Source organism: Esox lucius, chromosome 18, assembly GCF_011004845.1.
Source record: "Esox lucius isolate fEsoLuc1 chromosome 18, fEsoLuc1.pri, whole genome shotgun sequence".
Taxonomy (NCBI): domain Eukaryota; kingdom Metazoa; phylum Chordata; class Actinopteri; order Esociformes; family Esocidae; genus Esox; species Esox lucius.
The window spans coordinates 619600-635873 of NC_047586.1; the positions used below are offsets into that span (position 1 = coordinate 619600).

The following is a 16274-nucleotide window of genomic DNA, read 5'->3' on the forward strand; positions in this document are numbered from 1 at the left end:
TACAAGGAGTTTTAAAGGACTTCTGTTTCACAGATACATACTATTTATCATCTATTAGCAGCTATATAGGATGCACCAAAACAGGCGCACCAAAACAGGTCCACCAAAACAGGTGAAAGATGCTTATAGAACCCTATAAAAAGATTACTGAAAAGATTATTATAGAACCCCAGTGTACCAAAAGATGCTTATAGAACCCCAGGATACTGAAAGAAGTTTATAGAACCTCAGGGTTCCCGAAAAATGCTTATAGAACCCAATGGTCAAATCAAGACGCTAATGTTCTGATAAAAGAATATCAAGACACAACTGCCGTTTGCTAGATAACACTCGCACAAAGACCAAAACTACTGGAATGTGAGGCCATTGTCAAAGAGCTGAAACTGAACTGAACATGGATCTTGCAACAACACGATGACCCAAAACAGAATAGCAAAGCTACAATATCATTCATTAAAAAGAAGAAATTGAGGTTTGTGGAATGGCCAAGTCATGGCAGTGATTGCAAGCCCTCAAACTTGACACCGTTGTAATAGTTGGGCAAACATTCTTTCCAATCGATGTATGAGAATGATAGACAGTTACAAGGAATGTCTACATTAAGGAATTTCAGGTAAAGGGGGCAACACCAGCTATTGAATTTAGGGACATATTTATTTTTTCTGTAGCATGAAAATGCATTTCCATAGATTCTTTATGTGTAATAAATGATTGCAAAGTATAACCAGTTCGTCTGCACTGCAGTGGAGTTGTATGAATCATGGATGATTACATTCTCATTTTACTTCCTCTCTAGTCTGTAGGGCTGACCCTACGGAGTCTCATCCATAGTGTGGATGACATTCTACCCAGCTTACATCAGTCCATTAGAACCGAGGTACAGTGACATCATCCCTCTCCATCTCTTTCTCTGTGTGTGTCAGTAATTGCCCTCCCACCCTGGAGTGTGCTGTTTGTTCAGCATGATACCAAGATCCATAAGGGATGACGTCTCTCCTCCAGTCTTGATGAAGGGGACTCAGAAGCTGTTGGACAATGAAGTCATTGCCTAAGAATTCCCTGTCTCTTCCCCTCCCTCTCCTTCTCACCTTCCAATCCACTGTAGATCGAGGGCACCCAGAAGCTGTTGAACAACGACATGGGGGAGTTGATCAGTAAGATGCGCCTGGCCCAGCAGAACGCTGTCACCTCTCTGAAGGAGGAGTGTAAGAAACAGATGCTGGCTGCTGCACACAATCTGGCTATCGATGGGAAGAACCTCCTGGATGCTGTGGACCAGGCCAGGGTGAGGGCCAACCTGGCCAAGCCCAAACCGGAGGACCTGTAGCGGGACAAATACAGGCAGGACATCTGCTTTGGACTGTGGATGTTGCAGTGGATGATTCCCTGGGGGGTTGTTTTGTTTTGAACAAGTCAAAGCCAGCTGTGACTGAATGGATTAACAGTGGCTTGGAGGTTCTGTGTTTGGAATGAGTGTCTTCAGTCTGTCAGGATCAGTCTGTCAAACGGCCAGAAAAGGTGGTTGTCGTCAGTGTGATGTCTTTGTTTAATCTCAGTGCCTTGAATTCAGGAAATACATTTCATATAGTAATACGCTCTCTGTGTGCTTAGACTCAAGATCCAGGTGAATTTTATTATAGTATTTTAGCTTCTATTTAGTGAAAGTGGCCAGATCAAATGAATGTTTCAAATGTAATGTTATATTATGGAATGTGTATACTTCTTCCTAGACATGAAAAAATCCAAGTTTGAGTTATGAATGTCAAAGGACAGTATTTACTCTGGAAATGTAAAACATGTTTATTGTAGCCTCAGCATCTGTTGACATGGTAACAGTGATGTGTATTATCATAAGTAAACACAATGGAACTGTGTGACAATTTTTCATTTAATGAAAATAGATAATATATTGTAATTTGGGAAGTTTGTTCCATGTTTCCCTGTTAGGTGATATAAACTTCTATATAGAACCAGGACCTACCTGACGGTATATAGAACACCTGGACCTACCTGGCGGTGTATAGAACACCTGGACCTACCTGGCGGTATATAGAACACCTGGACCTACCTGGCGGTATATAGAACCAGGACCTACCTGACGGTATATAGAACAAATGGACCTACCTGATGGTATATAGAACACCTGCACCTACCTGGCGGTATATAGAACACCTGGACCTACCTGACGGTATATAGAACACCTGCACCTACCTGACGGTATATAGAACACCTGCACCTACCTGACGGTATATAGAACACCTGCACCTACCTGACGGTATATAGAACACCAGGACCTACCTGACGGTATATAGAACACCAGGACCTACCTGACGGTATATAGAACACCTTCACCTACCTGACGGTATATAGAACACCTGCACCTACCTGACGGTATATAGAACACCTGGACCTACCTGACGGTATATAGAACACCTGGACCTAGGACATCAGATTTATGCAACGAATTAGCCGAAGCAATCAGCACTTGTAAATCAATTGTAAATCAGGTACCAAAATGTGCTTCTCAAAATATAGAAATTTTTTTGAGACTTTATTACACAGCTCACATTCCAAAAATATGCTTGATAGGGTTATCACAGCAGTAGTTTCAGGAAGAGAAATAGAGAGTTGCAGTGTTTCTGTCATTAGAAAAGTAATGCTTTGTTTTGAATTCAATATCTTGAGTTTGTATTAACCAAGTCAGTGTGTTTCCTCTCCGCTTGTTGAGCATGCCCCTTAATCTTCCTTTGAGGTGAGAAGCAGCCAGTCACCTTATACAACATCATTATCAACAAGTCATTGCTTCTCCAATATGAAGCAGGAGATTGGAAGTATGGGCAGCCATTCTTGCTACTTCCATTCCATTAGTTCCTCTTCAGTTCACATTCAATTTGTCAAATTATTGTTTGTCAATATCCTTCATAAAAGAGCTGAAGTCATCCTATGTGGACGATTAGGATTCCAGTAAAGGGTGCCTATTTTCTATAATTTCACCAACAAATCGGCATTTCAAGGGACCTGCTTCTGGGTAGATCCCAGACCCGTCCCAGTCCCTATATCATGCCAGCCAGCCAGGGAGGGAGGAAGAGTCCAATGGTTCCCAAGAGACACACGATGATAAACATCCACAGGAAGATACGATCGATCACCATAGCAACATACTTCCAGTCTTCCTTCACCTGGACAGAGGAGAGAGACACTAATAAATGTTAAGATGTTCATTTACATTTAACCCTTTGCTAATATAGGGGATGCTCATATTCAGAGCAGTTAAGGACTGTAATACATTTCTTCATTTAGAGTATCTGAGACAACCACCACCCTTAACTGCAAGTAAAACATTCAGTAGAATGGCACTCTTCTTCAATCCAGGTGCTTTAACATCAGTTGTATGATGTGATGTTGTTACCACTTACACTGAAGTCTGCGTCCTCAGCTCTGAGGTGGTCTGCGATGTATTGCACTCCCTCCAGAGCCCGTATCACGCTGGGGGACAGGGGGAATTCCATCTCTCTGGAATCCAACACCACGTTATCTATCTTAGATGGCCTCTGAGTAGGGTTCCCCCTCCTGTTAACCCCTCCAAAGCCTACATCCAGGCGGTTCTGGCCCTGCCCTGTGGGTGGAGGTTTCAGCTGAGGTGGAGGAGTGGAGCCCAGAGGTCTTGGTGATGGGGGGCGGAAGGAGAAGTAAGAGGTGAGTGTTCCCAGTTCCAGGTCTTCATAGCATGGTGTTCGTCTCTGGTGTTCCTCGTCCCGGAGCCAGCTAACTGAAGTGCTGAGGCATGGAGGGCCCCGGCCTGTGTGGAATAATATTTACATATACAATTACATTAATGCCCACATCTAAGGGAGAACATACAGTAAATCATATTTACAACACTAATGACCACATTCTGTGGGAGAACATATAGTAAATAATATTTACAACACTAATGACCACATCCATGGGAGAATATACATAAAACAATATTTACAACATTAATGACCACATCCGTGGGTTTGCCTCACCCATGGGAGAACATATAGTAAATAATATTTACAACACTAATGACCACATCCATGGGAGAACATACAATAGATAATATTTACAACACTAATGACCACATCCATGGGAGAACATACAGTAGATAATATTTACAACACTAATGACCACATCCATGGGAGAACATATATAAAATTATATTTACAACATTAATGACCACATCCATGGGAGAACATACAGTAAATAATATTTACAACACTAATGACCACATCCATGGGAGAACATATATAAAATTATATTTACAACACTAATGACCACATCCATGGGAAAACATATATAAAATTATATTTACAACATTAATGACCACATCCATGGGAAAACATATAGTAAATAATATTTACAACATTATTGACCACATCCATGGGAAAACATATAGTAAATAATATTTACGACACTAATGACCACATCCATGGGAGAACATATATAAAATTATATTTACAACACTAATGACCACATCCATGGGAAAACATATATAAAATTATATTTACAACATTAATGACCACATCCATGGGAAAACATATAGTAAATAATATTTACAACATTATTGACCACATCCATGGGAAAACATATAGTAAATAATATTTATGACACTAATGACCACATCCATGGGAGAACATACAGTAAATAATATTTACAACATTAATGACCCCATCCGTGGGAGAACATACTGTAGATAATATTTACTAAATTACTGACCCCTTCCACGGGAGAACATACTGTAGATAATATTTACTAAATTACTGACCCCTTCCACGGGAGAACATATATAAAATAATATTTACAACATTAATGACCACATCTGTGTGTTGGCCTCACCCATGGGAGAACATACAGTAAATAATATTTACAACAGTTTAATGACAACATCTGTGGGTTTCCCTCACCCATGGAAGAATATACAGTACATTCAACGGTCTTCCCTTCCTAAATAGTCAATATTTTCCCCCCGCAGTATTTAGAGTTGCAGTTGGTCTGGATGTGTAGAATGTTGTTCATGTGTAATCTGAGAGGTTCTGATGACGGGGCCCACATCGGCACATATATGACATGGTGTAACCCTTTTTGGACTGGTTTTACAACCCGTCTTTAATAAAGGACATTTAGAAAACATGTGTTCAGAACATGGATCACTGAGCACAATTTGAAAACCCATTCATATGGGCCTTTTACCGTAACCCAGTTTTCCATCAATCAGTGTTTTCCTGACCTGGTGGTTTTGCGGTGGTGGTTCTTCCTTGCCGTTCCACGGCGGCGCCCCGCTGAAGCAGCTGCAAACGGCGCCTCCTCCCGTCCAGGGCTGGACGCCTCATGAAGAGCCAGCGGGGGATGAGGTCCAGGAAGACGGCGTGGACCCAGCCAGGCATTTTATGGGTCCCTGGGGAGCGATGGTGGACGTTCAGGACAAATACGGTGATGACGATGGAGAGCGTGACGAAGATCATGGTGAACAGGAGGTATTCTCCGATCAGAGGGATGACGAGGGAGGTGGATGGGATGATTTCTGTGATGAGGAGCAGGAAGACTGTGAGGGAGAGGAGGACTGAGATGCACAGGGTGATCTTCTCCCCGCAGTCTGAAACAAAGATATCAGATATTGTTTATAATCTCCAAAATGTTATCTCCATTGACAATCAGAATTGGAAAATTGGCAGAAATTTAAATGGAAATGACCTGAAACAAGATTCTGTCCCTATTTGATGTCCTCAAAAAACTGACTGTGTTGTGCATTTCGAATACCTGCTGGCATCGCACCGGACTGCCACTTCTCCCTGGAACTGTACCTTGTTTATTTTCGCTTGGTCTACTTTTCTTGTCTGCTGTTTTTGTTTCATGTTTTCCACTGTTCAGCTTGTTAGTGTGAAGCTCCACTATTCACCATAGTCTCTGTTTATGTTCATCAGTAACTCCTGTCTCCATGTGGTGCCTGTTTCTGCATGTTTTGCAAACTGCGTTGCAAGGATTCTTAGCTAGCTCAAGGTTGCCCAATTTCTCCTTTCCTCTTTTTACTAGTCACACAGATTAGGGCACTTAATGTCAATAAGGAAAATGTTACAGGGTGACCAGATATACGAAAGAGAGATGAAGTGTTTGCAATGGGCTGATGACACTACACATTTTTGAGAAATGATACTGAAGTAAGCAATTGAGTGTATTAATGCCTTCTGACAGGTCTCTGGCGTATCCCTGAATATTGGGAAATGTGAATTATTTGCACTGAAAAGATGTGATCTGAACTATATATGTAATGTCCCTGTGAAAAATATAATCACATATCTTGGTATTAAAATATGAAAGAAAGGGCATCTGAAGGTTTATTTAGATTAGTTCATACATCCGTTGCCATAGATGTTCCTACTTCAATAAATAAAATGGTTGATACGAAACTGTTCAAATTCATATGGAGGAACAAAACTCACAATTTAGGAAAATAAGTAATCTGTAGTACCCAGAGTGAGGATGATTTGAAGGCTTTGGATTATAATCAAATGAATACAAAATTACCTTAAAAATAAATATTGTATTAGGAATCAATTCCCTGATATAATATTTCAACAATTTGGTGGTCTAGAGTTCTTGCTCAAGTGTAACTTTGGTGTGGTCAAAAATTTGATTAAACTTTCATAAACAAGTACTTCTAACCTGGACTCTCAAGTATAAGCATAATTTCTCCCCACACAGATATACAATTTGGAACAATAAAGACATAAAATACAAAAACAAATCTTTGTTTTTCCAGAATTTGTCTTGACAACAAAATGATCTGGTCTAAACAATTATTGAATGACAATGGACACTGTTTTTATAACAACAGAATGTCCCAGTTATTCATGAGGAGTTTCAGGTAGATATCAACTCTCTTCTTAAAGGGGCTCTTTGCTCTTCTTTTGAATAGCGGTCCTGCTGAAAATAAGCCAATGCCATCAGGGAATACCGTTGCCATGAAAGGGTGCACATGGTCTGCAACAATGCTCAGGTAGGTGGTACGTGTTGAAGTTACATCCACATGAATGGCAGGACCCAAGGTTTCCCAGCAGAACATTGCCCAAACCATCACACTGCCTCTGCCAGCTTGCCTCCTTCCCATGGTGCATCCTGGTGCCATGTGTTCTCCAGGTAAGCAATGGACCCAGACCTGGCCATCCACGTGATGTAAATGAAAACGTGATTCATCAGACCAGGCCACCTTCTTCCATTGCTCCGTGGTCCAGTTCTGATGCGCACATGCCCATTGTAGGCACTTTCTGCAGTTGACAAGGGGTCAGCATGGGTACCCTGACTGGTCTGCAGCTACGCAGCCTCATAAGCAACAAACTGCGATGCACTGTGTGTTCTGACACCTTTCTATCAGTACCAGTATTAATATTTTCAGCAATTTGAGCTACAGTAGCTCGTCTGTTGGATCGGACCACACAGGCCAGCCTTCATTCTCCACGTGCATCAGTGAGCCTTGGCTGCCCATGATCCTGTTGGCGGTTCACCGCTTTTCCTTTCTTAGATCACTTTTGATAGGTGCTGACCACTGCAGACCAGGAACACCCCACAAGGGCTGCAGTTTTGGAGATGCTCTGACTCAGTCGTCTAGCCATCACAGTTTGTCCCTTGTGGGGTGTTGATAACAAGATTATCAGTGTTATTCACTTCTCCTGTCAGTGGTAATAATGTTATGGCTGATGGGTGTATCAGTGTTATTCACTTCACCTGTCAGTGGTCATAATGTTATGGCTGATCAGTGTACATAAGGAATCTATTTCAAGGTGTGCCTTTTCCTCATCCTAGAAGACATTGGAACACAGTTCTTGGACAAGTGAATTGGAATAAGGTTATGATGTTGCCTAGTAAATATTGTGTAACTAATAAGATCAAAGAAGTATCATGTAGGCTTATTCGTAGAATCTATCCCGTAAGGACTTTCTTTTAAACAGATTTAAACTGCAATTAATAATAATTGTACTTTTTGTGGATGTCATCCAGAAACAGTCAAGCATTTGTTTTGGGAATGTCCTCATGTCAGAAAATGTTGGAGTGATCTGTAAAACTTTATCTTAATGGAAACTAATATTAATGTTTCTTTAAAAGAATCTGATGTTATGCTCTAGTTTTTAGACCTGATATAAACCCCAACTTAAATGTTATTGTCAACCTGTTTATCTCTCTCGGGATAGTTTTTATACATAAAATGAAATGGTGGGAGAACAAGCCTTCTTGTAATCTATTTCAAATTGAACTGAAATATTACTTTGAACTTATCAGTAATTGTAAGAACAGGAAAGCAGTATGCACTATAACCTTAAAGAAATTTAAAATTATTAAAATGTTTCCTTTGACACATAATACGCTCTAAATGTTCCGTTTATGTTCTCCTGATTGTATATGTATGTCTGTGTATTTTATTGTGTTCCGTAATAAACAAAAAAGATTCCTAGCTATCTAGCAGTGTTTTATCCATAGTTAGGTTTCTGACAGATAGCTAATCTTTGGAAGAGCTGGAAATATATCTGTGGATTTATGCTTCATCCCTCACTGGATTACCATCATCTGACTGAAATATATCTGTGGATGTATGCTTCATCCCTCACTGGATTACCACCATCTGACTGAAATATATCTGTGGATGTATGCTTCATCCCTCACTGGATTACCACCATCTGACTGAAATATATCTGTGGATGTATGCTTCATCCCTCACTGGATTACCACCATCTGACTGAAATATATCTGTGGATGTATGCTTCATCCCTCACTGGATTACCACCATCTGACTGAAATATATCTGTGGATGTATGCTTCATCCCTCACTGGATTACCACCATCTGACTGAAATATATCTGTGGATGTATGCTTCATCCCTCACTGGATTACCACCATCTGACTGATGTATTCTCCAACTCCCTATGGATTTCCACCATCAGTCCTCTTTCCTGCTCCACCATGTTGAAAAGTGCACCTCTCCAAATCCACTGCCTGATTGCTGGCTACCTCCACAGCCTCTCCCCTGAAGGTATTCTCTCCATGGCTCTTGTAAATCCCGGTCTCCACCCATTTGCCATCACCTGTGCCCCAGTTATTCTTTCAGAGTAAGTTGTACTCTCTCTTTGTTTTTGCTGCGCTGGTGAGGGTTTGCCTTTACAGTGTTTTTACCAGCCGGCTCTGGCCTGCAGTCTTTACGTTTACCAAATACTACTCCCCCTTCACTCTGGGAACATTTTATAACTATCACTTTCCTCCGGAGGTAACTATGCGTGCCCACTCACTGGGTTCCCTACACCGACACCCCTATATTCATCTGGTCTGTGAAGCATCATCCAGATCCATGATCCAGCACTAGTAACAACATGATATCTCTCTGGTCTTACTCCCATCCATCCATATCCATCATCCAACACTAGTAACAACATGATATCTCTCTGGTCTTACTCCCATCCATATCCATCATCCAACACTAGTAACAACATGATATCTCTCTGGTCTTACTCCCATCCATCCATATCCATCATCTAACACTAGTAACAACATGATATCTCTCCGGTCTTACTCCCATCCATATCCATCATCCAACACTAGTAACAACATGATATCTCTCTGGTCTTACTCCCATCCATATCCATCATCCAACACTAGTAACAACATGATATCTCTCTGGTCTTACTCCTATCCATATCCATCATCCAACACTAGTAACAACATGATATCTCTCTGGTCTTACTCCCATCCATATCCATCATCCAACACTAGTAACAACATGATATCTCTCTGGTCTTACTCCCATCCATATCCATCATCTAACACTAGTAACAACATATCTCTCTGGTCTTACTTTCGACCCATTCATATCCATCATCTTGACTTGTCAATCTCAGCTGCCTTTTTCCTTAACCTCAGTTCACCATGTTGTTCTACCAACTTTGCTCTATTAAACACCCGTTCAATAAAGCTCCCCTGCTTCATGAACTCATATTGGACAATCACATGGACTTCCTCTTCCTGATGGAAACTTGGCAACAACCAAACGATTTTCTTTCCCTGAATCTAGCCACTCCCCCTGGTTATAGCTACTGGTGTCACTCCTGCCCTGGTGGTGCTGTTCTGCACAAACCCAATTATGAAATAACCAAACTGTCTCTTCCCTCATTCCTGTTATTTGAAGACATTGTTTCTAAATCATGCTGTTCCCATCCCACTATTCTACTCTACCGTCCTCCTAAAACTAATGAATCATTCCTCTCTGAGCTAATCCTTCTCCCTCAGCCTGTTCTACAGTTAACTACCTACATAGCCCACGTCCCTCTGGAAGCCAACATCCTTCTAGTTGCCTACGTCCCTCTGGTAGCCTACGTCCCTCTGGTAGCCAACATCCTTCTAGTTGCCTACGTCCCTCTTGTCGCCTATGTGTCTCTAAAAGCCTACATCCTTCTGGTAGCCTGTGTGTCTCTAATAGCCTACGTCCCTCTGGTAGCCTATGTGTCTCTAATAGCCTACGTCCCTCTTGTCGCCTATGTGTCTCTAAAAGCCTACATCCTTCTGGTAGCCTGTGTGTCTCTAATAGCCTACGTCCCTCTTGTCGCCTATGTGTCTCTAAAAGCCTACATCCTTCTGGTAGCCTGTGTGTCTCTAATAGCCTACGTCCCTCTGGTAGCCTATGTGTCTCTAATAGCCTACGTCCCTCTGGTAGCCTATGTGTCTCTGGTAACGTATATCTCTATGTAGCCTACATACCTGAGGGCAGGTAGAAGACCAGGACGGTGAGGCAGGAGATGAGCAGACAGGGGATAATGAGGTTGATGGTGTAGAATAGAGGAAGTCGTCTGATGATGAAGAAGTAGGTGATGTCAGGGTAGATCTCGTGGCAGCAGTCATACTTCTTGGTGTTGTATGTTCCCACAGCGTTGATAATGGCCCACTCTCCACTCTCCCAGTAGTTATTCAGGTCCACCGTGTTCTGGGGGCCACAGGGGAAATCAGATATTAGTATTATACATAACAAATATTATCTTATAATATACATATTGTTTGTAATATACTCCTAAAGATGACTGCCTCAAATTTAGCATGTTCTTCAGAAATGCAGGTCTATGATATCTGCCCTTTAGAATGTTATATCATATATAAAGGTTTTAATAGATATTAGGAGCCCTTAGGCGAGAACAAACATGAAATTAATTAGGTCCCTGGGAGCAGCAAGTAGCTCACGAGATCTGCAATGTCTACCATTAATATTTCTGCTATTCTACACATATTGCCAGGCTGCAAATATGTTCTGTAATTATGAAGAGCAAAACATGTTTTTCAAATGTACAAACCCGATTCCAAAAAAGTTGGGACACTGTACAAATGGTGAGTAAAATAGGAATGGAATAATTTACAAATCTCATAAACTTATATTTAATTCACAATAGAATATAGATAACATATCAAATTTTGAAAGTGAGACATTTTGTAATGTCATGCCAAATATTGGCTCATTTTGGATTTCATGAGAGCTACACATTCCAAAAAGGTTGGGACAGGTAGCAATAAGAGGCCGGAAAAGTTAAATGTACAGATAAGGAACAGCTGGAGGACCAATTTGCAACTTATTATGTCAATTGGCAACATGATTGGGTATAAAAAGAGCCTCTCAGAGTGGCAGTGTCTCTCAGAGGTCAAGATGGGCAGAGGATCACCAATTCCCCCAATGCTGCGGCGGAAAATAGTGGAGCAACATCAGAAAGGAGTTTCTCAGAGAAAAATTGCAAAGAGTTTGAAGTTATCATCATCATCTACAGTGCATAATATCATCCAAAGATTCAGAGAATCTGGAACAATCACTGTGCGTAAGGGTCAAGGCTGGAAAACCATACTGGATGCCCGTGATCTTCGGGCCCTCAGACGGCACTGCATCACATACAGGAATGATACTGTAATGGAAATCACAACACGGGCTCAGGAATATTTCCAGAAAACATTGTCGGTGAACACAATCCACCATGCCATTCGCCGTTGCCGGCTAAAACTCTATAGGTCAAAAAAGAAGCCGTATCTATACAGGATCCAGAAGCGCAGGCGTTTTCTCTGGGCCAAGGATCATTTAAAATGGACTGTGGCAAAGTGGAAAAGTGTTCTGTGGTCAGACAAATCAAAATTTGAAGTTAATTTTGGAAAACTGGGACGCCATGTATTCCGGACTAAAGAGGACAAGGACAACCCAAGTTGTTATCAGCGCTCAGTTCAGAGGCCTGCATCTCTGATGGTATGAGGTTGCGTGTGACATGGGCAGCCTACACATCTGGAAAGGCACCATCAATGCTGACAGTTATATCCAAGTTCTAGAACAACATATGCTCCCATCCAGACGGCGTCTCTTTCAGGGAAGACCTTGCATTTTCCAACATGACAATGCCAGACCACATACTGCATCAATTACAATGTCATGGCTGCATAGAAGAAGGATCCGGGTACTGAAATGGCCAGCCTGCAGTCCAGATCTTTCACCCATAGAAAACATTTGGCGCATCATAAAGAGGAAGGTACGACAAAGAAGACCTAAGACAGTTGAACAACTAGAAGCCTGTATTAGACAAGAATGGGACAACATTGGTTCCTCCACTGGGAACCTGGTAACTGTAATGGAAGTGATGGACCTCCACTGGGAACCTGGTAACTGTAATGGAAGTGATGGACCTCCACTGGGAACCTGGTAACTGTAATGGAAGTGATGGACCTCCACTGGGAACCTGGTAACTGTAATGGAAGTGATGGACCTCCACTGGGAACCTGGTAACTGTAATGGAAGTGATGGACCTCCACTGGGAACCTGGTAACTGTAATGGAAGTGATGGACCTCCACTGGGAACCTGGTAACTGTAATGGAAGTGATGGACCTCCACTGGGAACCTGGTAACTGTAATGGAAGTGATGGACCTCCACTGGGAACCTGGTAACTGTAATGGAAGTGATGGACCTCCACTGGGAACCTGGTAACTGTAATGGAAGTGATGGACCTCCACTGGGAACCTGGTAACTGTAATGGAAGTGATGGACCTCCACTGGGAACCTGGTAACTGTAATGGAAGTGATGGACCTCCACTGGGAACCTGGTAACTGTAATGGAAGTGATGGACCTCCACTGGGAACCTGGTAACTGTAATGGAAGTGATGGACCTCCACTGGGAACCTGGTAACTGTAATGGAAGTGATGGACCTCCACTGGGAACCTGGTAACTGTAATGGAAGTGATGGACCTCCACTGGGAACCTGGTAACTGTAATGGAAGTGATGGACCTCCACTGGGAACCTGGTAACTGTAATGGAAGTGATGGACCTCCACTGGGAACCTGGTAACTGTAATGGAAGTGATGGACCTCCACTGGGAACCTGGTAACTGTAATGGAAGTGATGGACCTCCACTGGGAACCTGGTAACTGTAATGGAAGTGATGGACCTCCACTGGGAACCTGGTAACTGTAATGGAAGTGATGGACCTCCACTGGGAACCTGGTAACTGTAATGGAAGTGATGGACCTCCACTGGGAACCTGGTAACTGTAATGGAAGTGATGGACCTCCACTGGGAACCTGGTAACTGTAATGGAAGTGATGGACCTCCACTGGGAACCTGGTAACTGTAATGGAAGTGATGGACCTCCACTGGGAACCTGGTAACTGTAATGGAAGTGATGGACCTCCACTGGGAACCTGGTAACTGTAATGGAAGTGATGGACCTCCACTGGGAACCTGGTAACTGTAATGGAAGTGATGGACCTCCACTGGGAACCTGGTAACTGTAATGGAAGTGATGGACCTCCACTGGGAACCTGGTAACTGTAATGGAAGTGACAATGCTGCAATACGAAGACTCAACAAACCTAACACAGCACACGCTGGAAGACACAATACTGTCAGAAAAAAGACGACCTAAAGAAGTGAGTCCATACATTCTAACACAAAACTTCATGAAAATTGCGACATAAGTTTAAACAAAATACATTTGATTGTTTGATTATTTGTTTGATTTAATATTCAATACAGCCCAACAACCTCAATTGGCTCCAGGTCGATCTTGGCCTTGTCGTAGGTCCAGGAGCCAAACTTCATCTTACAGTTCTGCTGGTCGAAGGGGAAGAAGGTGACATCTATAGAGCAGGAGGACTTGTAGATGGCCGGAGGGACCCAGCGCACCTTCCCATTGTGGAACAAGTGGGCCTTGGTCATGTGTGTCACAGCAAACTCACCATCCGCACTGGAGGAGCAGAGAAACAGAACAGGGATTTGCCCCTCGGAGACGAGACCCTGGACTCAGTAGGTTCCATTCGAAAAGAGACACAATGACAAGCTCCTCTGAATATATAGAGCTTAGACAGATAGATATAAATAGATTCAGTAAAGCAACACGTAGTTGGAACTTGTGTAGGAACCTTACCTATCAATTATAATGACTTGGGTATTAACCCAAACAAAAGCACATACCCATTTTATTTACTTAAATGTCTTCTGTGGGGCAGAAAGAAATGAGGTTGGTAAAGGCGAATACCCAATCGAAATAGAGAGGAGGCACATGAACACTTCAAATTACATCAAGTAGAGTGCAATTCGGCTAACATCCGCGAAATTTATGTTTTCTATAGTGAATGAATTCATATTCAAATCCAACAATTTGTGTACCAGGAGTCTGAACATGAATAAAACAAATAAATGTACGTAAAAATATAGTATCTATGGTGTTCATTTTGGAAAATTGGATGGACGGGGCAGGAGGCTTGCAGGTTTTAAGATAGAATAAGGTACCAATATCATATTCTGAATGGAGAAAAAAGTACTGCATTTGCAACAACATCACTGTCACTGCAACAAGCTCAGCATTTGTGGCAGTTGATTACCAGGTAATTAGTAACAGACCTGTGTCACGTTTCAATAAGAGAGACGGAGGCAGACTCAGAATTTCGAAGCGTATCTTTTTAATAAACAAAAACAAAGAAAGTAAAAAGGAGTGCCGGGCACTACAAGGTACTCTGAGGTTCAGGAGTTCAGGAACACACAAAACATAACAGGCACACAAGCACAATGACCAACAGCGACAGGGAGAAAATGGCCGAACTAAATACACAGACAAACAAGCAGAAACAGGTGGGGGCTAAACACAGGTGAAATCAATATACGGTATAACTGAAACAAGAACAGGAAAGACCATACAAGGACAAGACAAGGACTAACAGAAAACACGAAGTGTTGCAACCCCCCCCCCCCCCCCCCCCCCCAAAGGCGCGGACACCCAGACGTGCCAGAACAACCAAAGGGGGGGACGGGCAGGGCACCAAGGTGGAGGCTCAGCCCCGGAACGGGGACCAGGCACAGGAACAGGCGGAAGCCCCCTAGTGCAGCATCGACCAGGGACCCGCAAAGAACCAGGAGCCGGAGCTGAGACAGCCGACGGCGGGTCGGGAGCGGGGGGAGCCGACGGGGGACCAGGAGCCGGGAGAGCTGGTGAAGGTTTGGGAGCCAATGGAGGTTCAGGAGCCCACAGAGGGTCAGAAGCCGGGAGGGCCGGCAGAGTGTCAGGAGCCGGCGGAGGGACAGGAGCCGGCGGCGGGCCGGGAGACGGGAGGGCCGGCCAAGAGTCTGGAGCCGGGAGGGTCTGGAGCCGAGAGGGTCAGGCGCCGCTGCGGCCGGGACAGTAGGAGGCACTGCAGGACAGGGCGGTGGCTCCAGGGCAGGAGAGGGCGCTGTGAGGCAGGGCGGCGGCACCTGTGTAGGAGAGGGCGCAGGGGCGGCCGGGACAGGAGAGGGCAGTGACGGCCAGACCCCGGCAAGCTCAGGCGGTGCGGGCCACTCCTCCTCGGGCTCTGGTGGCTCGGGCCAAACCTCCTCGGGCTTGGGCGGCTGCGACGGACACTGGGCAGCACGGGGAGGCGGAAGGCGGTCATTCTGTCACGTTTCAGTAAGGGAGACGGAGGCAGGCGCAGAATTTCGAAGCGTCTCTTATTAATGAGCAATGTGCAGGTTGGACACCCCTATACAGCATAGTGTATATTAATGATAAACAACAAGATTTACAAAAACTGGAGGAATATATAACCGCCATAAACAATATTTTGAGATAAAATTGTGATAAAATAACTTCTGCATCTATCTATCACTGACCGGAAGTGACGTAACGCGAGGGAGTCTGGTCAAGTTCATGCTCAAATTACAATAGACGTGGATGAAGAAACCGAGCTCTCCAACTTCGGCGTGCATGCCTATGGTGGCCCACAGGC

At 43.4% G+C, this 16274-nt stretch overlaps 2 protein-coding genes across 3 annotated transcripts in view; one reads left to right on the forward strand and one right to left on the reverse strand.

Moving 5' to 3' along the window:
* Positions 1–1874, forward strand: part of ptk2bb (protein tyrosine kinase 2 beta, b) — a 30230-nt gene extending 28356 nt beyond the window's left edge. The window contains exons 27-28 of the mRNA XM_013138547.4: positions 797–877; positions 1106–1874. Coding sequence (XP_012994001.1) covers positions 797–877; positions 1106–1327 — 303 coding nt within the window. The 3' untranslated portion in view covers positions 1328–1874. The remainder of the gene's footprint in view (positions 1–796; positions 878–1105) is intronic.
* A 66-nt stretch (positions 1875–1940) lies between these two features.
* chrna2b (cholinergic receptor, nicotinic, alpha 2b (neuronal)) overlaps positions 1941–16274 on the reverse strand; it is a 33882-nt gene continuing 19548 nt past the window's right edge. For both annotated transcript variants that reach the window (XM_013138549.4, XM_013138548.4), the window contains exons 5-9: positions 14059–14260; positions 10759–10981; positions 5252–5617; positions 3417–3799; positions 1941–3179 (exon numbers count right to left, since the gene is read on the reverse strand). In XM_013138549.4, coding sequence (XP_012994003.2) covers positions 3054–3179; positions 3417–3799; positions 5252–5617; positions 10759–10981; positions 14059–14260 — 1300 coding nt within the window. In that variant the 3' untranslated portion in view covers positions 1941–3053. The remainder of the gene's footprint in view (positions 3180–3416; positions 3800–5251; positions 5618–10758; positions 10982–14058; positions 14261–16274) is intronic.